At 39.1% G+C, this 27,117-nt stretch overlaps 1 protein-coding gene across 1 annotated transcript; it reads left to right on the forward strand.

Moving 5' to 3' along the window:
• The first annotated feature begins 710 nt into the window (after positions 1-710).
• On the forward strand, positions 711-26,042 carry TANGO2 (transport and golgi organization 2 homolog). Its single transcript, XM_063172766.1, has 9 exons — positions 711-777; positions 5,852-5,973; positions 9,779-9,867; positions 10,064-10,183; positions 11,184-11,298; positions 18,105-18,175; positions 19,522-19,675; positions 21,393-21,497; positions 23,218-26,042. The coding sequence occupies exons 2-9, from the start codon at positions 5,918-5,920 to the stop codon at positions 23,336-23,338; spliced, it is 831 nt and encodes a 276-aa protein (XP_063028836.1). The 5' UTR covers positions 711-777; positions 5,852-5,917; the 3' UTR covers positions 23,339-26,042.
• The last annotated feature ends 1,075 nt before the right edge of the window (positions 26,043-27,117 follow it).

A 27,117-nucleotide genomic window follows, 5' to 3' on the forward strand; every position in this document is an offset into this window, starting at 1 on the left:
TCCCTCACAGGGGCCTTGTTCTGAGGGGTCAGGAGCTGCATCCAAACCCACCAAGATTGTCAGCAGCAGCCTGGGAGTGTCTGTCCTCAGAGGCATGAGTACTGTGACGCTCACATCAGTAATATTATTATTTCACACCTTCACAGAATCAGCAAGGTGAGGAGAGACCTTTAAGATCATGAAATCCAACCTCATTAACCACTGTAACCTCTATAAACCACTAAACCACATTACCAGATTTAAACATCTCCAAGCACGGCAGCTCTGCCACCTCCCCGGGCAATCTGTTCCAATGCCTGACCACCCTAACAGTGAAAAAAAATTTTCTACTGCCCCAATTTCTCGTCTCAGCTCTAAACCAGCTACGCTGGCAGCAGACTGAGGCAGCCAAGAAGCAGCTCGGGCACTGGGAGATGATTCCCCACTGTGCTGGGGGATGCTGGGCTCTGTGGCACCGGGGCAGAGCTGCAGGGCTCCGGGCCAGGGGTACAGGAAAGGTGTCGGTACCGGTAGGCCCGGGCTAGGAGCACAGGGGAGGTGTCGGTGCCGGCGGGCCCCGGACCAGGAGCACAGGGGAGGTCGGTACCGGCGAGCCCCAGGCGAGAGGCACAGGGAGGTGTCGGTACCGGCAGGCCCGGGCTAGGAGCACAGGCAAGGTGTCGGTACCGGCAGCACCGGCGGGAGGAGGAGCCGGGCCCGGCCCCCGGAGGGGCGGCGCTGCTCGGCCCGGCCGCCCTCCGGAAGCGGCGCGGGGGACGGGCGGTGCGGCGGCCGTGGGTGAGTGAGGGAGGCGAGGGAGGGATCGGGGGTCACCGTGCCTGCAGGGCGGGCTCGGACACAGCCCGGCGCCGCCTCAGCTGCCACCAGCCTCCGGGAGCTGCCGGGCTCCTGCTCTGGGGCTGTGGGTGCCGTTCCTGGCCACCGCCACAGCCCCGGCCCTCCCCGCTAAGGAAGGTGCAGCTCCTGAGCGCCATTTGCTTAAGGCTTTTATCCTAATTTTATCCAGCAGCACCTCTGGGGATATTTTCAGGTGTCAGTTCGCACCTGTTTTCCTTGGTTATGCGATGGCATTTCTTTCCTGCGTGGGTGGTGGCTGGTTGGTATTTGCGTCACGTATAGGAGTAATTGTAAGTGTACAAGAATAATAAAGTAATTTTAAAATTAGGTTTTAATATGTAGTGACCCTTTGAGGTCAAGCAATAGTCATAGTTATACAGTGAAAACTACTAATGTCTTTTGGTGGTTCCTCCCTGAAGAAAACCTAAGAACTGTACAAGCTAAAAATACAGCTTTTATCTAAGGAGCGGGCCCTGCAGAAGGCTCCGAGTCTGCAGATCCGTTGCTGATCGTGCTCTTAAGAAACTGGGGCAAAGGCTGCTCTACCCCATTTTTGTAAATGTTTCTGAAACATGGTGTGGTGAAAGGTTATGTTTACTGGCATTTGTTCTCATGGGAGCTGTACAGTGGACCTCATCTAGTAAAACGCCAGAGAGAAATCAAGCAGCAGAAAATAAAATTAGCCCATTAAACTTGGGAGTGCCATTCACCTTACATGTTATTTTCTGTGTTTCATAAGTGTTGTGCTTTTGCTTTGCTGCCTCTTTCAGGGAAGACTGACTCTTCACCTTGGTAGGATTACAAAGCCTGGGTTACTTACAAATGCTCTTCACAGGGAACAACCTGGAAGTCATCAAATTATAGATCCATCTATTCCACTTCATCTGTAGTTCTTACTATTGTTACTGTGGAGCATGTGGTACAAAAGGGAAGTGCAAAAATGAAACAGTAAAATGCTTTGAAAATGCAGCCAGGAGACACTTTTCTCTGAGGGAGAAAAATAGATTACTTTTAAGAACTAATCAGGCATGTCTTATTTTTGATGATTTCAAAGTTCTCTATTAAAAACCTAATTTCAGTAGTGCAGGAAAATACATCCAACTTTATGGCCCCTCTATGGGCATTTGAGGACTGTGGGTTCAGTTTCATTTGGACATACTCAAAAGAGACAGTAAAATAGTTCTGTACTCTGCTGAACATTAGCTACTGTTGTAGTACATAGAGCTAGCAGATTCCAGTGAATAATGGTTTTTAGCTGTGTTTTAGACTGCACCTAAACAATAGTTTTGGATGAGTTGAGAAGCACTTGAGATCACTGTGGTAACTGACAGATGTTATTTATGATGCTTCATTTATGAATATGAAATACATAACAAATGGCTTCCTTTTTCAAAGCCTGCTACTGGGAGTTCTTAAGGGTAAAACAGTTTTATGCCAAATTGTGAACTGATTGTTTCTAATCAACCAAATGATGGTGGAGCCCTATGAAAAGAACATACACAATCTATCATGTTTGGGTCTCCTGAAAGTCCCTCTAAATGCTACCTTATGCTGGCATTTATCCACTCAGGCTTTTAACAGATCCTTCAAATGAGCAAAACAACACACTGTGCTGTCTAACAGAGTACTGTAGCACAGAACAAGAATGTTAGTTACTTTAATGTCATTTCCAAATTAGCGGTGCCATTTGGAGCAGAACGCTTAATTACAGGATGTTTGTGGTTCTTGACAAGCTGGTTTGTGTGTATTAGGCATAAGTTGGACAGCAAACTGGAAACATTACAGAAATAGGAGATTGTTGCTATCATGTCATCCTTGGTAACTGTTGTCTTATTGAGTAGGAATAAGCAAACTAGAATTTATAAAAGCTCATTATCCAGAGAGCAGTCTTCACTGTCTCCAATCTAGAGCACAGGATTTCTCCCCCATTCCTGCAGACCTTGGTGCATAGTGTGTATATTCTGGCTTGTATTCTCCTCAAAAAGAAAATCAGAAAGCAAGTGTTGTACCACAGCTTAGCCTTTTCTATATGAACTCTTTAAACTAGGGCACCTCCTTCATTTCTAAGCATGGTTCTGAAGACACATTTTCTGCAGAAATGGAAATTGAAAATCAGCTTTTGATCTAGCTTTGGACTTGCTGTAGGATCAAGTTGCAAGTGGAAGTCAGTGCTGGCCTAATCTTTTTCACCTTCTCCTCTCCTTGGTGTGTGGGGACTCCAGCTGAGCTGAGCACATGTGCTTTGCAGCCCCAGCTCTGTGCAATGTGCTCATCCCATCCCTGTGGCTGCAGCAGCAGCTTTTATATGGGTATGAGCTCGAGAGAAAGGTACCTACATGAAGACTTCTTGATTGAATGTTTATGTATTTACAACATCCATGACAGCCTCTCGTCAGTTTTTTTTCCTCTTAGTGTTTTGTTAATTATTGTAAATTTCAGAATATCCAAATTTGAGTCTGACTTTAATTATGCTTTTATTTAAGAATTTAAGGGTAATATCCACAACAGGTGTTTCAAGTGCAATGTCAGCTTTAATCAAAGACGGTACCAAAATACATTGCTTGCCTCCTTTGCCAGTTAAGTGTTGCTGCTGTTTTAAAGGGGTAGCTCTGTTTTATCTGCCTTAAACACTTCTGTCTAAAAAAAAAAAAAGGTGGAGCCTGAGATAAAAAATGCTGGTTTGGTATTTGGGGTTAAGAAAAGCATAAATGTAACTTTAAGAACTGTAGTAAAATCAAGCAAGGTTCATGGGGTGACAAAAAGCATTCTGTCAAAGCAGTAGTACCTAATCATAATGACTGGGGATTCTAGAAAGATACTGAAGTATTCAAAATACTTGTCCTTCTAGATAATTGTGATGAGTACTGCAAATTTACTATGCAGCTGTTTTCTGACTGGCAGTTTTTGTTTAATTTTTATGCTGGCCAGTAACTTGCATGAACAGCTGGACCTATTTGATTATTTGAAGGGAACTGAATAAATCAGGCAATGAGCATGAAACCTGTTTATTAAAATATTGGTTTTATGAGTGATTAATTGCAAACAGTTTTCTATCAAGTAATCCATTTAATTATCTGGCAAGGCACTTAGCAGCCATATCTCCATAGTCAGCAAGAATAGTCAGTGACAGTTGTCATTAAAATTGTATTTTATATCCCTGCTTTCACCAAGTGAGCTGCTTTGCACTTTGCCAGAAATAAAAGTTTTTAGGATTCCCTGGCACATTCCCAGTAGTGCTGTAGATGGGAACCTCTAAACCCATAGATTTGAAGGTGATCTCTTCTGGGTTGTGAGTGTTGTTTCTGAAATAATCTGTATGTAGAAGATCCAAGTCTTCCAGTACTGGCAGTTCAAATCCAGCAATGGAAGTCTGAGAAGGGGCATATCACCTTCTCAAAAGTGGTTACAGTTTCTCTATAAAGCTGGCTATGTTCTTTTTAAAGACCTGGCTAGTAAATCAGTTATCCAAAATTCAAGACTGCATCTTCATTTTATGGTGAATTTCTAATGCAGTTATTTTGGGACTGACTTGATAGAGGCAAAGAAAGCCAGCAGTGTGTAATTGTGTAACCTGTTTAACACAGAATAGTTGGGATAGCTCTGCTATTGCTGCTTTTAGCTCATGGATTATGAGTCAACTTGGGAGGGAAATTCCTTTTGTCAGCGAACAGAATTTAAAATACTTTGAGGTGTATTTATATATATACAGACACACACACGCTCCTGTGCACTAATTTTCTTGTCAAGCATGTCAGGAGTGTTGCACCTCTTTGTGAGTTATTTCATGTCCTGCAGCAGAAGAGTCTCTTTGGAGATATTGGCTACAAGACTGAACTTACTGTGCTCTAGCAACAACAGCAGGCTGGTTGTGGTGCTGAACTGTGGCTTAACAGGAGCCAGCAGCTATGGGCAAGTTGTTAATTTAAAAATAAAATCTGTATAAATGCTTCACTTGCAGCTCTGTTTTTGGTAATGTGAATGTAGTCAAGATGATCCATGTCCTGATACCTCTTATGACAAATTATGTAGCAATTAAAGGGCAAGAGAGACCCTTTCCACATATCTTGAAAGTAAGGTTAAAAATCCTGGGTTTTGTACAGAAGTTTTTTCAGTTGTTGAGTTCCTCAGATGGCCTTAGAGTTGTGGTGTTGAATTCTGCCTCCCTCTCCCCTTGACTTGCCTTGAAAGTCCTTGCATGGCAAAAGCTCTCAGTAAAAATAAAAATGGCTGTGTATCATTGGGCATTGGTGGCATTCTGATAATTGTTTGAGCAGCCTCAAAGAGTAAAGATCAGACTGCAGGTTTATTACCAGAAAAATGTTAATTGGACAACACAAAATATTTGAAAGCTGTTTTGTTGGTTTGAAATGGAAAGCACATTTGTCATTTCATCTGCCTGGCCAGAATTTTAAATATAGCACAAGTGCTGGAAACTCCTCATCAAAATGTAAACTCTGGACACAGAATGTCCCATGTGTTTCTGTTTGTTCCTGACCTTTTACCCAATGCTAAACAATAATAATTTCTCCTGAACATTGATAGTAGCTTGGCCTAAGTTATACTTTATTTGCAGGTCTGTCAGTGTCTTTAATGAGGCTTTTTCTGTCTTCTGCAACAGTTTGAGTCTTATTTTCTCCTTTATTCTAAAAGAAGCACTTTGCCTTCCTTAAGAAAGGGGAAAAAAGTAAAGGTGCTTTGTTAGTAATGAGCAGAAAATTGCATAACAGTGTTTTTTTCATGTTTTGCTAGCACTCTACACTCTGTCAATATTTTCTTGATGCAGGTTTTTTCTCTAAAAATCTGAACTAGCCAGCCATAAATTTGAAAGAACTACGTAAGAATTTGATTAGTAAACCAGTCTTTAGAACTATTCTCTTTTGGAAGTTGTATTTTATTTATGTATTTGTATTGTGAGCTATTAGTCAGTACATTGCAATCCTTAAGCTCTAGCACAGCAGCAAGTTTCTCTTTTTATAATTTGCAGTGTAATTGATAATCTTTATTACCATTTTAGGCTATTACAGAATGACCTTGTATTGAGCCTTTGTGGAAGAAACAAGATTTAAACATCAGATCTTCAATGTGCATCCTTCTATTCAAATTTGACCCACGGCCAGTTTCAAAAAATGCATACAGGTAAGATGGTTGTAGTTAAAACAGACCTTCTTCTGTAATATTTTGCACAATTCCTTTTTGTACCCAGTGTGTGAATTACAAACTCAAATCAATATTATGTGTTCAGCTGTGCTTCTGTAGTGTTTAACTTCATGGCTTTCCCCATTGGAGGAGTTACTGGAGCCTTTTTAGAACCCTTTGGTTTTAGGCTATATCAGAAGTCTTGAACTTTCTAATCAAGGACCTTTAGCTGATGATCTGTTGTGCTGTGTAAGTCCTTTGGATATTGTACTCCAGTGTTTGGAAGTGCTGCCTTCTACTTTATTATTCAAACTAAGTGGAATCCTGTTTGTTGGGCATCACAGTTGTAGTTGTCCCCTGCTTTCAGTGTGATAGATCTGTTTAAGGCTTCCAGTTTGCAACCAAGGAACTTCTAAGAAGTGTCCTAGCCACTGCTTGCAATTAAAACTGTAGGCAATAAACTAAGTCATGTGTATGAAATGTTTAGCCAAAAACTGAAGAAAAAATAAGCTTGCAGGCTTCTAGGTCAGTTTCTAAGAATTTCTCGATGTCATGCAGGTGAGTTTCCAAAGTATTAAACATCCTGTAATCATCTTCTCTCTCATTGTAGCCTGTCCTCTTTAAATTTCATCTCCAACATCAGTATCTTTGAGTTCACTGAGTTTGTAATAAAAAGACAGCAAGCACTTCAGGCTGTAAACAGACTATGAGGTTTATTGCTGTGTATTGTACTGTATAGGTTCCATATTACTTTGTAGGGTACAACTATTGGTATTCACCCAGAAACCATCAGTCACTCTGCTCAGTAAATGGTTGTGCCTTTCACTGACTTGTTTTCTTGTCCTCTTGGATTAAGTAGCAGATGCCATTCTACAGAAAGAGAGGAAATGAGAATGGAAACCTCAGTTGTCCAGAGTGCATTCCTTTCTGCATCTGGAGCCTGCCTGAAAAGGGATTTTGTTTATGATGTGACTGGTGCTGAATTAATATATCCATTTATTTGGTCTGACTCTCTTTGTGTTGGTAGTTAGCAAAAGACAGATTCATCAATTTGATGCCCCTTGGGAAAATCCTTTGAATCTAAACTGCAGTTGCTTGCCAAGTGAACTTTCTGCCATGATCAATATTTAAAAGTAGAACTTAGAGTAGTGTGCTATAAAAAATTGCATCAAGATTGAAGTTCTTAATTTATATCAGAGAACAACTTGCTGTCAGCATCAGAATAGGACAAAACTTTTGAGATGTTGGTCCAAATTCAGGAGTATTTAATTGTGTTTAACTTTCTCTGTATCTTTTGTTAAACAGTGCTTGCTCTATACCTGACATAAATCACCCTGAGCTACCTGTTAGGGTGGTAAATCCCAGGCCATTGGACCAAGTGAGACCTCTCTCTACAAGTTCTTGCTAAGAGTGATTTTTCTTGACACTTCAGGCATCACTGTGCTGTAGCTCTGTTTATTTCATGGTGAGGTGTTGGAACAGTTTTCCCAACTAAAAGGGGATTCCTGTACCTGCAGACACAAATTTCTTTGTCCATCACAAACCAGGCAATTAAACTTCCCTTACTGTTCTCTGCTTTGCATTTCCAACTGAAAGAAAGTGTCAGTAATAGGAATTAGAAGTTTATAAGACAAACAGCTTGTCATTGACTGAGTTTACTGGCTAGAAGAAAATAGCCAAGCTAAAACCTGTTCTCTGTAAAACTTGGGAGAATTTTCCATCCAGGTAGACTCTGGTTTCTAGAGCAACATATTGGTCAATTTTCTTGAGCATCTAATTAAGCAAAGAGCTCATTCTTGTGACACACTAACAAATCCATCTGCCTGTAGCTTTGCTGCTGGTTCTGTTTTCCCTCTTGGGGCTTGTTTGTGGTAAAGTTTAGTGCAGTGTAACAAGCACTTTAGTGTAGTCCATTATTACTGTCAGAGGTAATATGCTGCCTTTACATCCTTCTGAATAGTACTGTGTGCATCTTACAAATAAATTAATGTTTCAAGCTTCAAAGCTATAATCACAGGCTCTTTTCTGGAGCTGAATTGCATTGTAGGAAATTGCTTTAATGGAATGATTTCTCATGTTTTCATTTCTCTCAATATTAAAATAAATCTTTATATGTAAATCCTAATACAGTTGAATTATTTCAGCTATAAAAATAGCTGAATAGGCTTTTTGCAATTTATTAGAAGATGGGGGTCACTTACTATTGTTCCTTTTCACTATAATTATGTTTCATAAATGACAAAATAAAGATGTTTTTATTATTATGTTTTTGTATACTAGCCTTGTGCTAAATTTAGGGTTCTGCATTAAACTTGAGATGGGGAATATTCAATCACACAAAAAAGACTTTGCTTATTTTTAGTATTTAGATACCATAAACAAATAGTAACTATGGAGTTTAATCTAATAGAAACTATGTAGTTTCATGTCAAGAATTATTGAAGGCAAAGTATAATTGAAGCTTCAGGAGATGAGAAGTGCACTTAAATATTTTTTTAAAGTAGAGATACTCATTTAAATAAGAATCTGTGAAAGGAGGCTGCATCCTGTTAATGGAGCATGTTGAAGTAAGATGACAGAAATTTGGTAAACCAACAGAAAGCCTATAGCTCAAAGACTAGGATCAGCTGGAAGAAGAGAAATTATGTAATTTTGAAAGGAACAATATTATATTTGCATTGGAAAGATAAAATTGTACATACAGTTTGCTTTCCAACAGATGTTATCTTTGTTAGGCAAAATACTAAGCACTTACCGTACAGAAAGGATGCCATTGAAGTGTCAGGTTTTTCTAGTTTCTCTATGGTTCATTATGATTCTTTTTCTGTAGTATTTCTAATGTGCAACTTGTACCTTGCAGTCCTCTTTTAAAACACTGTATTAGGGAAGAGATGAATTTGCAGGAAAGTTCAGAAACCTGCAGAAAATGTAAGTACATCTGAATGCCAAACAAAGTAATGAGATGTCATTGGAATTGAGTCTCGTGTGTTGTGGCTGAAAATTAGAATTAAAATTGTATGGTCTGTCTTCAGTTCCAGTAGCAAACTTGTCTTTGGCTGTGCAGCTGTAATTGAGATGCAGCTGGCAGGAGGAACTGACAGTGAAGAAGATAACTGAGGCTAAGAAAAACTGGTAAAGAAAATCTGCAGGTTTTTGAAAGATAGCATTGCATTAAAATTAAATTAAGCAACATAGCTGGAGAGAAGGGGGAGCATTCACTGTCTCACAGCTGAAATAAAGGCAAGTCATGTTGTGGGTACTGATGAGCAGGGCTTTGGGAGCTGCCCTGGAGCTGTGCAGCTCTGCCTGCAGTCCCCTGCTGCCCTCAGCCTCCACTGAGGGCCTGCCTGGGGTCACCCTTGTCTTCTGCCTTTACTTGGATCCATTACCTGCTCCTCAGGTGAGGATGTTCAACCCACAAAAAACACTTTTAAAAAAATAATTTCAAATTAATAATAATTATTTTCTTTAATTAAGCTGTAACTGTGCTGAGGAATCTTAAGGTTGTTTATGCAATCTGAATTCAGTGTCTTCTTTTATAAGAATTATTTTTTTGAAAACACCACTTGCCTCATTCACTCACCAAGAGGGACTTGCTGAGTGTCTCTCGACAGTGAAAGAGAAGGCTGCTGTCAGATGTCAGTCCAACTTTAACACTGAGTGACAAAGGTGAGGTGGGAGATAAAGGATAGTTTCATGCTTGAAATGAGTTAATGCTCTGGAAAAAATTGGATTCTGCTCCTGCCTGTACTGTGAAGTTCCAATTTGTAAGTAATACTGTCTTTTTTCCTCTTGTGTTCTGCAGGCTTATTCTAGCAGCTAATAGGGATGAATTCTACCACAGACCATCCAAATCGGCCGAGTTTTGGGACAGCAGCAATGAGATCCTTAGTGGTACGTGTGTCTTGCTGTTTTGAGGGGTTTATTATATCAGGGAATCATGGCATGTTTTTTTCATTGTTAGAGTGGTGGTTTTGCCTTTCTAATAAGAAATTTTCTTCCTTATACATCTAAGGAAAGCATGTTGTGAGTTTGAAACATTTTTTAATTTTAATGTATTTAATAACCTAACTCTTACTTGTTCCATTAGGTCTGGATATGGAGGAGGGAAAAGAAGGAGGGACATGGCTGGGAATCAGTAAGAAAGGCAAGATGGCAGCCCTGACAAACTATATGCAGCCAAAGATTGATAAAAATGCAAAAGGAAGAGGTACGGAGGAGTTGAAATAAAAAATAAAAAAAGAAGTGGACAAACAAGCCCTGATGTTCCAGTAAAATAGTGATGATTGCAATATTAATTTTTTTAACACAGCTTTATGGACAAAAAGAATGTTTATGTGCTGTAAACAAATTTTTTAACTGATGAGTTTGAGTACATATATGAGGAACTTGACTTGGATAATGATTTCTTGATCAAGCAGGCATAAGTAAAACAAGATGTAGCGCCTAGAGCTTGAAGTCACATTCATACAAGCTATGCAGCAGCACCATCTCCTCTGCAAAGTAATTCTAATTAACAGGCAGAAAAATTAGCCAAGCACTGAGCTAGTTTTAGGTTACAGTAGACTTCTTAAAGTGAATATTCATATTCAAATACCTTTGTCAGGGAATGCAACTTGGATTATGCTGGAAGTAGCCTAAAAGATTCTTCTTCCCCATTGATAAATCAGAGGAGGAGAAATAATAGAAAAACCCTCTTTCAAAGGGGATGCTCAAAACAGCACATCTGTGGGGTTTTTTGAAGTAAAAATAGATTTGTGTGTAACTGTCATATGGTGCTGGATTGGGAATATATTGCAGTGACAAACAATGTTATACAGAGAAACAAATGAACCATGTCACTTGTATTTCATTTTGGGATCATGTATCAGGGAAGTGAAGCAAGACAAGAAAGAATTTGTAAGGTGGGAGGAGACAAAAGGCGCATCCAGTCCAGAATAGTTAGTAAATGTGAATTCTTAGAATTTCACCAAGAGCTTTTGACTGAGTTCTTCAGAGTAAAAGTCCTTTCTCTTAATGTGAACATGGTAGAATGATGTAAGACTTTTAAAGGTTGGTTCATTATTTGGGTTGGTTTTGTGGTTTGGGGTTTTCTTCCACTGTTACAGCCTGTTGGCAACAGGAATCTTTATCTTTCTGTTTGTTTTATCAGGGCTGTCAGAAAAGTGAGCACACACATACAAGTTGCTCTATGTACTTCTCTTTCTTAGGTGCTCTTGTAACAAACTTCTTGACTGCAGATCTGGACAGCTACTCTTACTTGAAGAAAGTTTCAGTAGAGGGACATCTTTACAATGGATTTAATTTATTAGCAGCTGACTTGAAGTAAGTCTGTAAAACATCACAGTCAAATATCAGAGGGAGAAAGGTAATAACAGTGCTGTACATAAAAGTCATAGCACCAAAGTGTAATAATGCAAAGCCTGTCACAAACTAAACTTAGAGCTCATGTTTTTGGTAATTGGCATGCAAGGCCCTAATTTTATTGTAGTCTTCCTTTCCTTTGTTATTGTTTATCTTTCAAACACTGGAGAGCTATCTTGTATTCTAAGCATTGCTTCCCACAAAACTTCTTGCAACTCCCTGATAGGCTGTAGACAGTCTTTACCCTGGAGGCTCTGGGTTTTGTATTTTGAGAAGACAAAACCTCAGCTCATAATTTCTCAGACACCTTTTTTTCTCTGAGAGTTGACATGCTGCAGCAGGATTAGAACAGCTGAAAGCTTTCAAGCTATTATTCCTGTCAGTGTGTCTGTGTCATTAATCTTTCCTTAAACATTAAAAATCATCACAAGACAAATAAACATTAAGTTTCTGTAGCTGAGAAAGGATGTTGGATACTTAATTATAATTTAGTGTGATTGGCACAGTCCTTTCCACTGCTTGTGCATGTGTCTGTGCACAAGTACATCTGCTACTTTGCCTTCTGCCTGATGGGGAGGAATGGAAATCCAGGGCTGAGGCATCTCCAGGCCTGTGTCAGTTCCCAGCTGGATGCACACTGCATGCCTGGGAGCACAGCTGAACTGCCAGGGGCACACTGCTGCTTTGGCACACTTGTGCAGAAGCATTAATCTTGTCAGACAACCTGATGGTGCAGGGCCTTCTCCCACTCAGCTTTTCTGCATGCTTCTGGGAATGCACTTAAAGCAGAAGGCCAGAGTGTTTACTGTTTTCAGTGGAAAGCATTTCTAGCACCCTCTCACTAACTGGCCTTGTATTTACATTTTTCACTTTCTGTATTAGACCACTTTCAGCTGATGGCCAAAACTTAGGAGTCAGTTCTGTGAAGGTACCATGAGTGTATTTCTGCTTGGTGGGGCTGTTTAGAAATAAATATATAGGTTATGTTTCCAGAAATTCAATCCAGTAGATGGCCAGGCAGTTGGAGGGTTTGATGCTTTTTGGTCTTTTTACTCTCTACTTTATAAAGTTCATCGTCTCACCAGAGACTTCCCAAAATTTTTCAGTTGCCTAAATTATTTTTTACCATGGTCAGAGGATTTAACTTTTTGAGTTTTCTGCTGTATGTTGCTGCCTTGCTACATTGCATAAATTGGAAGGCTATCTTTTACTGAAAAGGTAACAGAAGAAATAGATGTTTTCAAGAAAATACCATATTCAAGGTGTGACCTAGCAAGCAGTAAGTTTGAGTTTCTTCCTTTTAATGTAGGAAAAGAGAATAGTCATAATGGCTGCTAGTACGATGATATTAAAGTAGGTTTGATTGATTTTATTTAAGGCAATCATTCCTGTGTTGGGTTTGTTTGTTTATTCCTCCATGCTGGGGTGATAGAGAGTTGTATGCTCAATTGAATAGTCTTTCCATGGTGATACAGGTCATAATTCCTTGTTGAGTATCACTCTGAAAGCTCTGTGTGTTGATTAACTTCTTTGCTTTGACATGTCCTTAGCCGTGGATACTCTGATGAAATGAAATTCTTGGCAAGCTAATGATGCAGAGCAATTTCAATAATATTTGTAAACTTGTCATTTTAGGAAATTAGAATTACTCCAAAGAGAAATGTGGTATGTGAACGGGAGCTACTTCTCTGTGTAAATAGAAAATGGTGTTGTAGTTGATGCTATTTTGTTGGGCCATGTTACTGTTCAAAACAAAGATTGAGGACTGTCCTTAATGTGTTCTTCCATTGTGTAACAAATAGTGATGGGCTCTGTTAGAGTGTGTGAAATGGAGGGGAAACTCAGACTGAAAGTGTAAATGAAGCACTGGTGGGAAGGGGTGTACCTGAGCACATTCTGCTGAGTGTAAGCAGCATATTTAGAGAGATTTACAATGTTTGAATCTTCAGGTACACGTTTCAGAAAAAGAAATTTTATCTTCTCTCAGTATGATTATGATGACAGTATGCTAGATGACAGGTGCAGTAATACAAGAAAGGCAGCTGGAAACAACTATACAGGTTATAAAATCTCATTGTTCATTTCCACAGCTTAGTGTGACTCTGATTTTTAACATGCATGGATTTTGACACTTTCAGTGTAATAATCTATTTACTCTGTGGCATCTCTTTATATCAATTTAAACACTATTGATTTGTTGTTTTAAGAAAATTACTTAGTACTTTTATTTTTCTGATTTTTCAGTTTATCATCTTGGGTGTACCTGCTGAGTATGAGAGTCATGAATATTTATTCAGTTCTGCTTTATGCTAAACATACTTTTATGTTGAATTATAGCATGAGGCAAACAGTGTCTGTTTGGAATCTTGTGCAGCTGCAAAATTGGCTTCCAGGAAAGCAGTGTTGCCACTCCTCTCATTTTTGCTGTCTGTAGGTCTGATTAGAAAGGAACAAGGTTATCAGAGGCTGGACTGTTCTGTAAAGTAAATACCTGCTCAATATCTCAATATTCAAGGGGTTTTTGTTCTTTCTCCATTTGTGATAATACCTGAAGGCAGTGAGCTGCTTTTGTTGATGATCAGGACATCATTTCTGTCCTGGGGAAAAACCTGTGTTCAACAAATCTACTGCTACACCTACTCAGCCTTTCATGGGTACCTCAAACTTGTGTCAGGGCTGTTGTGGCAGCATCTCACTTGTGTTCCTTACTGCCAAGTGTGTAATTCAGACTGCCCTGAAGGACAAATTGGCAGCTTCTTGTCACCCACCCAGCAAGTGTAGCCTCTGACAGGCTGTCAGTTAGAGCCCATCTAGTTCATGTGCAATAAGATCCCTGTGGAACAGGAGTGAATCACTTTCTCCATGATGAATAGACAAATTGTGCCTTACAAACAAGTCAGCTGGAGGGGATTACAGAAAATTGCCTTTTGGGTGAACTTGTCTGTTCTCCCATGTCACAGACAGTATTCAAGCCCTGCAGGGAAAATGTACTAAACTATACCATCACCTGCAGGCTGCCATTCAGCATGGTTAATGTGACCTGGCTGGGTGGGAAGGATTTGATTGCTCTCCAGAGACTGGATTTAGGTGCCTTTTCAAAGTGAGATAGGGTCAGAGTGCTGGTATGAAAAGAACATGGATGGTCAAGTCCCTGGGATTGCTCTGTAAGCTCATTTCCTTTTCTTCTCATGCACTTTCTAATTTAGTATCACCTTTGGCAGAGTATACCTGTCTTGCTTCTTGTGGCTCCCTCATGAAAATGAGGTATTTCTGCATAGACCTTCAGTCACTTCCAGTGGATGGATGGGCAGTCCAATGTCAGAAGAAAGAAAAATGCTTCTGAAAAACATTGTTATCTCTTTCCTCTACTGTCAGCTTCTGCCTAGCCCAAAATATTAGGACAGTGGCAAAGAAATGTTTAGACACCAACAACAAAATCAGAGTCTGTTTTAAGGCAGACTTTGTATGCTGTGAATATCCAGCAGAATTCTTTTCACCATTTTATTTGATGGTAGGTGGTACATGTTGGGGCTTTAAAGTTGGTGGTTTGGTGTTTGCTTGTTTATTTTTAGCTTCAGAACAGAAAGAGTTATCTCATGATAGCTCATGAACATTGAAGAAATGAAAATGAATCTGTGAACCATACTACTTATTGGAAACTACTGTACAGCATTTCAACATTGCTGCCAGTTTCATCTTTTGTCCTTGCACAAAAACTACATGCACAGATTATTCATAAAACAATCCAATGTCCTTGTCTGTAGCAAAGTAGAGCTCAGTGCCCAGGGGAGTGATCACTTGGTGATAACCACAGTCTGTGCAGCTTTACTGCCTCACTACTTTTTTCCTTTTTCTTTCATTCTGAGTTTTTGTTGAACATGACTTGGAGCCACCTTGAAGGTGAAGCAGGGCAGGAGTGCAGAAGGACATTGCTTATGTTTCATCAACATTAAGAAGTGATTGTGGCAAACTCTGCATGGCTTTCATGCTGCTGTGGAGCTTCTATTACTACTGAGATTTGTGCTGCCTAGAATACTGCCTAGAACATTTATTATTGCTTACATTTTTTGACAGAATGATGTATCTAAGAGCATAATTTTAGTTTCTTTCTGCTGTCAGCTATGGCTGGGATTTAAAAATATGTCTGTTGGGTCCTATTGTCATCACTTTAATTATGCCTTTATTACTTCTGCAGTGAAATTGCTATCTGTACTTGTAAGGCTGGGAGGGAAGAGAATCTTGAGTGCAGGCCAGGGTTTTGAGGCTATTGCTGCGATCAAGCTTACAGTGATTTTTTTTCATCTTGGCTTCTGCTTTGATGTTCAGTTCTGAGTACCTGTAAACAGTAGGAAGGGAATAGGCAGAGCCAAGTGATAAAAGAAAGAGCAGCTGACTGGCACAGTGAACTAAATTTTGAAAGTATCCCCATTTCAGAAGTCTCTTGGGAGGCTTTAGTCTCCCTTTGACAGAAGGCAGCAGCAGTGCTGCAGTGGAGGTAAGTGAAAACACTCCTGGGGGAGTGTGCATGCCATAAAATCCCAATGCCCTGAATTAGTGACCCTGCAATTGCATGTATTCCCTGTCTTCTTGATAAACTCCAGGGGATCTTGTTACTGAATTTGTCAGTGACACAAATCTTGGAAGAGATGCTAGAGGATTATATTCTTTCATGTAAAAAGCTGTTTAGAGGAAGTCAGCAGAGCCAGTTTACTCACTATGCAGTCTCATCTCTGACAGGCCTTGTCTTACAGCTGTGTTCCACAGCTTCCTTGGGCCACTTGTCCACCTTTCCATCTAACACTGTGAGACGTCAGGTTATAACAATTGCTCTGATCTTTTCACAGACCTTCTACAGCAGGTATTTGGAAATAGTTAATGCACCAGTAAAGTAGTTTGTGTGATTTCTGATGTCTTAACTTAGGATACCTAAGGTGGGCTGTTGTCTGTGAAGAGTTTGGGTGGTCAGTAAGTCTTGACATCAGCATAAATAAATTTGGACAAGGATCTTAAGGATGAGAAGAAAAAGATAAGGAAAATAAGTGTCTTTTAAGCCACTAGAGGAAAGTTCAGAAATATTACACGTTTCTTTTAAAAGTCGATAAACTGCAAATTGAGTAACTGATGTTATCATAGCTGATGTTATGTCTTATAAATAACAATAAAAATAGTGTACACAATATGCTTGCTATGTTTGATGTCTTCTGCCTCTGCTGAAAAACTCGATCTCTCTGTGTGGTATCAGACAGCTCCTTGGGTTTGGGAGGAGGAAGAGTAGTGCACAGAGAAAGGCACTTCTATTTTTGCTTTATGGGGACTTTTTCCATATTCCTCTTCTTGACTCCTCTGACTTCTATAATTAATAAGTTAATATTTCCTTCTTCATTTGGCTGTCTTGCAAAGGACACTGTAGAATGTCTTTCATAATGGCTTTCAAGAAGAATATAAACAGCTAAATCAAGACTGTTTTGCTTGTTATTAAGGTTTGAGTAGCGGATGCTAAGTTATGCAGAGCAATTTAAGTTCCAGTACATCATTAATGAGATTGCATTCTATATACTCTGATTTGCATCAGCACAGAGATACTCCTTTTTATCTTAGGAAAAAAATGAGGAGTTGGAAATAGCTTCTCTTCTGTATTATGCTTTGTGCTACTTAATCCAAATTCAGTCTTAACTGCAAATTTTGTGTTTGGGGGTTTTTTGTTTGTTTTGTTTTTTTTGTTTAGTTGTTTTTCTTTTTTTCCAATTTGGAAACTGTCTGCTGTCTAAGGAGCTGGAGCTTGAGAGACAAATTAAAAATTGAACTATGATGAGAATGTGTTTGTTGGTAACTGTGAGCAAGTAAATCACTAGGGGGAAATACAGAATTAGATCTCATTGCTGTATTCTGGCAAATTAAAAAAAAAAAAAAAAGCCAAACTCCATCAACTGGAATGATCTGAGGAATCAGGATTCCATGTCAGCTGAGTGAGGGATGCTGAGAGTGAGCCATCTAATGGCAATCCATTTCCCACAGGACACACAAGGCTTATTGATGACTTACTTTCTCTTTTTTTCCCTTATCAGTTGGTTTGTATCAGTGTGACTGTGTAGATCCCTGCTGTTTGGATATGCTGATACCATCTCTGTCAAATAAGAGTTGTTTGCAATGTTGGAATGTCTCTGAACCTTGTGCAAGACCCTCCCTGTACTCTGAGCACAAGAGAGAGTGAGTGCTGCAGCCAGTGCCTACAATTAGAGAGATTCAGTGACTACAGGGATCTGAAAACAGCCAAGAAATGCACAAAGGACCCAGCCATGCCCTGCAGCATTGCTGGAAGTAGGCCTGAAATGCACTCCTGCCACCTGAAGTTGCCTACAGCAGTCAGTGGCTTAGAATGCAGGAAGGATTCAAAGAAGTGATGGGGAAAAGGGTACTTGCTGTGATGGACAGTTCCTTTGTTTTCACATGCCCCCTTCTCCCAAACAACTAAATCTCCAGTTAATCAAAATCAGGTTTTTGTCTTTAAGCCTGGCTGCTTCCATGCAGAAGTTACGGGGTTTTACTGAATTTTACTGCAGTTATGTTTAAAAATGATAATGCTACTTCCTGATAATGGTGCAGTGTTTTGAGAGGAGGAAAGTAATAAAACACATCAATGTCTGGTATCATAGGAGCAACAGTGGGAGAAGCATCTTAATGTGCTCAAAGATTGCATTAAATTAAAGCATAATCAAATATAGAAGCTGATGGCTTTTCAAGGAGAAATTTGTATTTATATTTTTCAGTACCACCAAAGGAGATGTAATTTGCTACTATGGAAACAGAGGAGAACCAGAACCTGTTTTCCTAAATGCTGGTAGGTTTTCTTGAGAAAGGTCGGAATATTACTTTTTCTTATGTAGCTCTGTATTGTTCTAGTAATTTAGCTACTTAAGCATTGTCTTCACTGACTTTTTCTTTGCATTCTTTAAAAGAAAATATTACTAAATGTCCTTGAATTCGTATAAGTTTTTGTTAATAACTTGCAGTAAAGAATCAATAGTTCATGAAAAGTTTCTATCCATGCCAGTGTATGTACCCACCTGCAGTGCAATTAGTGGAATCCTGCTTAGGTAATTATGGCAGAAGAACAGAAGTCTGTCTTGAGAATGGAATTTTCAAAGGGTCTGACCCTAACTTCCATTACCCAGCAGTTTGAAGGTCACAGTATGACTGTGCTCCCCCAGGGACAGATTTGGCTTTAAAAAAGACCACAATCTGTCTTATAAGGTGAATTGATGTTAAAATATTTTAAATCTAGTTCTTTGCTAGCTAGCTACAGAGAGCAATGCTCCAGAAGTCACCATCAAAAAGGCAGTTTGAATGGAACCAGGACACATGGAAGGCTCTGAGCAGTGTAACTGACTGTAACACTTGATGGCAAAGCCTCACTTTGCCTGCTTAGGTTAATGGTCAAAATGTGGCTGCCAGTAGGCAAATTGGTATTGTAGCAATTACAGCATGAATTCTTGGAAACAACTGTTAGATTTTGTACAGCTACAAACATAAAACAGATTATAATACAGAATTTTTTTTATTTTAAAATCTGGCCATGTTGTAATGACAAACTGAGTCACAAATTCTAGGTATCTGCAGACTGTACCAAAGATGGTTCTGGTCTCTGTGCTTAGACAACAGACTCCTGTGTATGTGGCTGCCTTTAGGAGGAGAGGATGCTTGGTGATCTCTCTTGTCTGGCTTGTGGTGAGAGGGTGCCTCTAAAGAGAAGGGTCCTTCTTGTCATGCAGTGCTGCTTTGCAGTGTTTTTCAAGAGTAAAATCAGAGGCAAAGATAACTTATGATTATTATCCCTACACTAGACAAGACTAGATTGCAGAAATTATAAAATTCTGTTGTACCTTCATGGTTTAGCAAACCAGAAATTTAAGCTAACTGCTGTGGATGTGAATTAGAGTAGAACTAAAACCAAGCATGAGCATCAGCATGAGGGGAGTGCTTAAGCTCAGCCTAGCACAAGATGGGAGCCTGCTGTATTCTCCTGTTCAGTAATGGGCTTGTGTGTTTATGGCACACCTGGAGGTAAAGGTTAGCTGGGGAGTCACTTAGACTTTATTAAAATTTTTAAAATCTGTAACGACAACTGAAATCACCAGAATGCACTTTCCAGTTTAATTGGGCTTTTTCATGTGTGTTTGTGTGTAGGAATATATGGATTGAGTAATTCTTTGTTGGATACACCATGGAAGAAACTTCAGTATGGGAAGCAGCTTTTCACAGAAGTGGTCAAGAGAAGTCAAGACCTCACCAAAGAAGACTTGGTGAAGGAGCTCCTTACAGTGATGAATAATCAAGAGCCGTAAGAATGTGATACCTGGAATTTACTCAAATACAATATGACCCATTTAAAAATATGCATATAAAAACTGTTTTGAAGGGAAAAAGCACTTTACCTTCATATTAATTGAAAGCAGTGTTCTCACAGAGCCTGACTTTGAACAGGATTGATTTTCAAGCAGGAGACACAATTAAGGCTACTGCAATCTTAGACCTCATCAGCTGTGCACTGATTTCTCTGTGCCCTTTTTTTTTAAAGATTGCACTTCTCTTAGTAAGGGCAATGAGTGCATGTCTAGGGATGTGGAAGCTGCTTGCTGTCAGCTTTTTGAAGGCTCACAAGTTTGGTTACTGCACTTAAAGAAAGCACTTATTTTCATAGATCATGAAATTATTTAGATGTGAAAGGACCTTAAAGATCTTCTGGTGCCAACCTCTGTCATGGACAGGGACACTGTCCACTGGCAGAGGTTGCTCAGAGACCCATCCAACCTGGCCATGAGCACCTTCATGGGATGGGGCACCCACAGCTTCTCTGGGTAACCTGTGCCAGGGCCTCAGTGCCCTCACAGGTGCTGAGCAGGTTGGTGTTAGTAGGTTTTGCTGTTCTGTATTGCTGCTCAGTGTAGAGCAGACAATAGAGGGTGGAGAAGCAGCACCTCAAAGTTCAACCAGCTGCCTTCCTCAGAAGTGTAGTTGTTTCAGGCTAAGTGGGGGAAGGAGAAAAGGAAGGGTGTGTACAATTAAGTCAGGAAAGTTCCAGTCAAGTAAGTTTCAGTCAAGGTAGTCCCCAAGAGATGAGTTTGAGATGTAAGGAAGGTTCCTGCACTCACAACTGATGGCACAGTGAACCTGAGCCCATCAGCTGGATGTTCAGAAGGAAAGGAAGTTGATAGCACTACATTCTGCACACATGGAGTTGGATACAGGAGGTGCTGTGGTCTAAATTCATATCATTGCTCACCATCTGGTAACTTTCATGTTTACCTTGAATTCTATCTGTCTGGGAAGTGATTAGAGTTGAAGCAAAGCTGTTTCTGGTATATAGATTCAATTTCCCAAACTTTACAGCAAATTTTAATGCCAGCATTCATGAATGTGGCATTTTTCAGTGGTTCAAAATAAAGTTTTGTGTAAGAACTCAGACATCTGAGCAATGACTAGTAATTGGGGAGTCTACTAAGCTGTCTGTATAGCTTTTTTCATCTATCTCATCAAGTGATTTTTTAAAAAATTGTTAGACTTTATACTTTTTACTAGTAAGAAGACAAAGATATAAGATACAACATAGTCAAATGGTCTTCCCTTAATGTTCAGTAATTCCATTTGATCTCATCTGAAACCATCTGACTATAAAAGGGAAATATTTACTTACAAAAAGCAATATTTAAACTAAGCCTGTAATCTTTCCAAATCATACTTCAAGATGAAATGATCTTTTCATAATAAATATGAACATGTGGATATGCACTAGCTTTGAACTTTCTTAAAATATCCTGTTTCATATTACTTTATGATCTCTTTGTGTGTGCACATTACAGGAATGTAGTGGGTACAGAGGTTGGTTTAATCACAGAATTCCATTCTTTCCTGATGGGTTTTTGCCCTTTACCCCCTCTCTTCTGCTTCAGCCCTGTGATCTCAGGGATGTCCTGGAACTCCTTCCAGATCAAGAGGGATGAATGTGTTAATATTGGAGATTTTTATTTTTTTTTAAACTCTTTTCCTACTTTTTCCAGTCAGTTACCAGACCCTGCAATTGAGGACCAAGGCAAGGATTACATCCGCCCCATCCTGAACAAGTACGCGGCCGTGTGCGTTCGCTGCCCGGGCTACGGAACAAGGTGAAACCAGAGCCAGAAATGAATGTGTACTGATCAAAGCACACCTCAAATCACAATTGGGCTATTGTCAGGTTACGCTCCATAGTGACTGCTTTAATTTTTTAAAAGATATTAATCTGGTATAATTCAGTCATGTGTTTCCTTGGTCAGTATTTGAGTGTCTGGGGTTTGCTGCTGAAGAGCATTTGAAGCTCACACTGTGGTTCGTCTTTGATGGAGAACAGGGCACAGCTTTGCCTTGTCCCAGACAAGATAATACAGTTCTCCTGCTTCCCCAGTGTAAGAGCAGATCTGAGCACATCTAACTTTGATCCTACCAGAGATTTGCAGAACACATTTCTCCTCCATGAGCAGGAATCATGTCACCTGTGTTGCTAAATCAGAGTTTTCCTTAGACATTGCATCATAAAATGGATCTGCCATTTTCATACATTAAGAACCTATTGCTCTTGTTCAGCAGAACCTGTATTTCCATTTCTTCCCTAACTGATGCTGCTGTTTCTACTGAGATATTCTCACTCTCTGCTCTGACTGTTCCACCAAAACTGCAAGAAGAATAGAGTAATGCAATGCAAATCTTCATTTGATCTTAAGTGGGACAAAATTGCTGGTGAACCCTGTTGCTGGTCTAAAAGTCTGCCAATAGTTTTGTCAGATTGGTCTGTGGCATGGTCCAGCCATAGTATTTCCTCTGTAGAGGTGGGAGCTGATAAGCGAGTGCTCACTGCTTTAGGTATTTTAAGTTGGTATCCTGAGAGAGATACTCAGTATTTACAGTGGTTTCTTTAAATGTATTAAAAGAACATTTTAAATATAGGATAATGAAGACTTAACAGGGTAACAAAGCACCTTCCTCCCCTTGCTTCACAGATTGGAGTCCAGCCATTTCAAAGGAAACAGGGATAACTTGATAGAAATACTGACCTTCTCCTGCTGAATTGGCACACATTTCAAGTCTCCCTACTGCTATAATTGTATGCTCACATTTACCTTTCCCTTAGCAACAGGCCGTAGTGAATAGAGGTTGTTAACTGGGCCTCACTTTCTTGTGAGGAAATTAAGTGCTTTTTTGTATGAGTGAACAACTGTGAAGTAACTTGGGAAAGGCCACCAGATGAGGATGGTGCAAAATTCCTAGTGTCAGTCACCTTTTTGTGGAAGGATACTGCAGTGTCCATGGAGAAATGACAGCTTAGCCAAGGCAAAGTGGAATAGATGCACAACTGGCATCTGCTTTTGCTGAAAACAAATTTCCTCTTTGGAAGATTCTAGAGAGACACCTTTTTCTTGATCATATATCAATGTCCTGTGATAATAATTAATATGCACAATGGATTTGAAAGAAAGGGATGAAGAGAGTACTGGGGTGTCAGTAATCCTCATGGGTACATGTAGGGTGTGAAGAAAATCTTGTTTTATGCTACTTCTTTCTGAATGGAGCACTTTGCACTAAGTTTAAGCTTTTACCATGCTCTCTGCTGTGAGCAGGTTTGTGTGTCAGCTGCTGCAAGTGCAGCAGGGAATCAAAGCAGTGGCGTGACAGAACAGACTGAAAATGCCCATTTGAACTTGTCAGGATGATTTCTGCCCTGCTTGTGTGTTGATGATGTGCTCAGGGAAAAAAACAAAAAAGGGATTAAAACATTTGGGAGTGGGGGATAGCAGGCTGGCAGTTCCTGAGATGGAGCCCAGGTGTAACCTTGTGCTGCTGCTGTTGCAGGACGAACACGGTGGTGCTCATCGATTCCGAGGGATGCGTCACTTTCACCGAGCGCAACATGATCAATGCTGATGTCAACCAGTGGCAAACAAGCACCTATGAATTCAAACTGCACAGTTAACAACTTTCCACATGAGTGGTTTGTAATAATAGCAATGAGACAACAAGCCATTAAGCTCTAGTAAATGTTTTGTGCCAGCCTCCACAAACTAAAAATAGCAAGGAAAGCAAAAGTTCAAATAAACTGGTATCATACCCTATCAAGCTCACAAATGCTTTACCAGATGAAGATGCTTTTTTTTTTACATGAAGTAGTAACTTATAATCAGAAATATTTTATTTAATACCACCCTGCTTTCAGGGCAAGGCCATCTTTGTCCAAGACAAAGTCACTGCTTTTTTGTAGGTGTGGATTTTTTAAAAGATGTTATTAGTAGACTTAAACTTGTTTTTAGTTCTAATGGTGGGGAAATAATTGCTGCTTTTACTGTTCTATATGAAGGTTTTACCAAACTTTGCTTTACCTTGAACATATGCTGTTAAGATTGTACAGCTGATGCCAATGTGCATTAGATGAATGTATGTTATCCTGTAGAATTAAGTGCTTTAGTCTCATTTCAGCTTTTCAGTGCCATGGTGCAATGTTCTGCCTGGGGAGGGCAGAGAGGGGGGATTCTTAACATTTGTTTTTCTATAGATAGTACAGCAATAGATCTTATTTCTAAAACTTAATCTGAGAATCAAGATAGGGAATTTAGTTCAGTCTCTGTTCACTTTTACTGAAAGAACCATAGGAGCAGCCTTGCATATCTTTGACCTGAATAAAACTATTTGTGCTGTGATATCCTGTTTCCTGATAGTCTAATTAGCAGTATTGGTTTTGTTATTTTCTTCTCCAGCAAGCAGGTAAGGAATAGGCACCTGTTTGTAAACAGAAGCTGAAGATGAGGTGTTCATGTATTGCCTGTTTTGTACATATAAAATTTTGGATTAATTTCTTTATTGGTAGAATGTGTTACAGCCTGGAGTGGATTCCATCTCATGGATTATTAGTAGAAATAGCTGTGTGTTGTATGGTGATACTGTTGCAGTCTTATATTGCTGAAAAAAATGAATATTAAGAGGTACTTCCTATGTTCTAACACCTGTGAATTAAAAAGCTATTTAAATGCATGCTTTTTTCAATTATTCAGTGCCAGTGTGGGTAATGGAAGATTCTAGCTAATAACAGGATATTTGAAAACCCCAAGCTATTTTTGTTTCTATTGGTGTTCTGTTTTGACTTTTTTTGAATACTGAATATTAGGTTAGTAATGGATCACCACTATTTTTTTCCTTTAGGTAAGCTGACAGTATTTTCACAAGCCTCTGATTTTAATTAATTATTGCAAAGTAGTCAGATTTTTTATACTCTTTGGAAGATGTGTAGCTGTGTTTCTGTACTCAAGCTGATGTATTTTGGCATTCTCACGTGTGTGTGTGTAATGGAGGCAGCAGTAAATGAGACTTTCCATTGAGGTGAAGTACTGTGAAAGGCCATTCCCAGATTTGTATTTGTCAGGAAATGCTGAAGCAGCATTTAGTTAAATCTCTTCTTTATATTTGCATATTTAAATAGGTTCTAGATACCAGGACTGCTTACATGGCTAGTCACAGGTTGTGGATTCCCTTCTGTATAAATGACTTTTTGACCACCTTGATTGCAAGACAATCAACAATTGTGTTGGGTTGTACATGGTTTAGAACTCAAAGCCTTCTGAGCTGCAGGAAATGGTCAGCCCTTTTAAATTTTTTGATGACTCCTTAAGCCCTATATTTTTATGGCTAAAAATGTTAACTGTTATTTTTAGATGCCAAGTAGCTAAAGCTGTCTTAAATTTGAGTTTACCACATGCATATCTAGAAACAAAGCCCTGCCTCAACAGCTTGCTCTGAGAGTTTGCCTAGCAAACTTTTTTATATCCACTTACAAATAGTGGATATTTAAACATGACATTCTCTTTGAAGACATCATAAAGGCAAGCAAAATGCATGCAGTATCATGCTAAAAGCACTTGTAAACTTCAGTTTATGGCAGTCCTGTAATAATGAAAATTTATTCTTAGTTTTTACACATAGGCAAAAAAGGTGAGTCAGACCTTAGATGTAAATATGGATTTATAATAGTGTATTTTGATATGCTTGAATCAAAATTTTAAATCTGATATTTGCTTTTTCTGGCAATTAAAATAAACAGGAAAGAGCCCAAACCTTGGATGATGTTTTTATCTCATCAGAATAGCTAATAAAGAGAGGTTCTTTAACTTCTTTGGAGGCTTTTGTGAGAGTTTTGTCATTGGCTTCAGTGGAAACAGGATCAGGACTGCTGTGCAGATATATCAAGTGGTGCTTGTCCATACAAGTGATAAGGTATTTGTGAAGTGCATGATATACTCTGTCCAAAGCAGAGTTGCAATGAATCCACTGGAAAAAGGATCCTGTACCTACAGATAACAAAGAAAGTGTTTTATTTTTATAAAAGTATTTTTAATAATAAAAGGGAATTTTAAATACCAGTTTTAAAGGATATAAAGGAGAAAGGTGTATATAGGAAACTACTGCATGGCATTTTATTAAGTTTGCTTATAAATGTCATCTCTTCAAAGTCATACATTTGCAAGAGGTTTTTGTTTCCTGATTTTTTTTTTCTATTGGAATGGTAGTGGAAGAAATTTTAAAATGTGTAAAACCTCAGCTATGTTTTCTTGCTTAAAATTGTGTCATAATTGTTGTTTACATGTGTGTTCAAAACTAGAATCAGAATAAAGTCAAGCTGGTGACCAGTCTTTGTTGGCATTAGTACATTGTGCATTTTTGCACATATGTTTTTGTTCATTTGCCTGTAATTTGGTGTGATGACAATGAAGTTAAATCTTTAATGCCATATTAATGATGACGGAACTGTAATTTAAGTTCTATTTCTGGTACTTAATTCCATTTTAAGAGTGCTGTATTTTTTCTGGGGGTTTTATGTTGTTGTGGGTATTTCATATTTCTGTGCTATTGTACGGTTGTCTTATATAGGTAAGAAATTGCAAAATATTTGAAAGGTAGGAAAGAGAAAAATCAGTGCTTCCTTAGGGAAATGTGGAGCCTCACAAAATTCTGCTGGAGGATGGGAATCCATGTTCAGTGTGGAAAAGGTTGGGATCCTTGGCAGACCTGAGGCTCCCCTGTTACACTGAGTGGAGGCTGCATTAATGTTCTGCTGTACTGGCCCCTGCAGTGGAGGTGCAATTATCTCATCTCCCTTGGAGTAGCTTAATAAAACACACCTGAACAGAGCACAGGAGGAGTTGGGCCTTTGTTCCTCACTCTGGTCAAAGCTTAATTGATACTTGTTGTTACAAATTAAATACACCAAACTAAATAATAAGATATAATATTGATAGGACTTGGAGTAGTTTTTGTAATATCATAAGGAATTAAGTTATTTTGGAATGAATCTATGAAATACTAAGAAGTAATAAGGCAATAATTAAATAATTTCACATTTCATTTTTAGCCTGTAGAACTTAATGCACATTTATGGCTTAGTGAGCATCCCTATTTATATGGAATATTAGCTAGTAGGAGTTAGTTTTATTTCATTCAGATTGATGTAACAGGACATGGCTGATGTTCTTCATCTGATTCATTTTCTGCAGAGAAGTCTTGGTGATAGCTTCTAAGGATCTGGGAAATAGTCTTGACTTGGTGAAAATAGAATCAGTACTGCAATCAGCTGGAGAGGCATGAACTGTGAGAATTACAAAACCCATCAGTGTGACTCGTGCTGCAAAATGTAGGTTAAGGTGAACAGAGTAAAGAAATGTTGAATATATTTCATATATATATGTAAATTATCTCTGTAGCATTGTG

The sequence above is a fragment of the Melospiza melodia genome, chromosome 20, assembly GCF_035770615.1.
Source record: "Melospiza melodia melodia isolate bMelMel2 chromosome 20, bMelMel2.pri, whole genome shotgun sequence".
In the NCBI taxonomy this organism is placed as follows: domain Eukaryota; kingdom Metazoa; phylum Chordata; class Aves; order Passeriformes; family Passerellidae; genus Melospiza; species Melospiza melodia.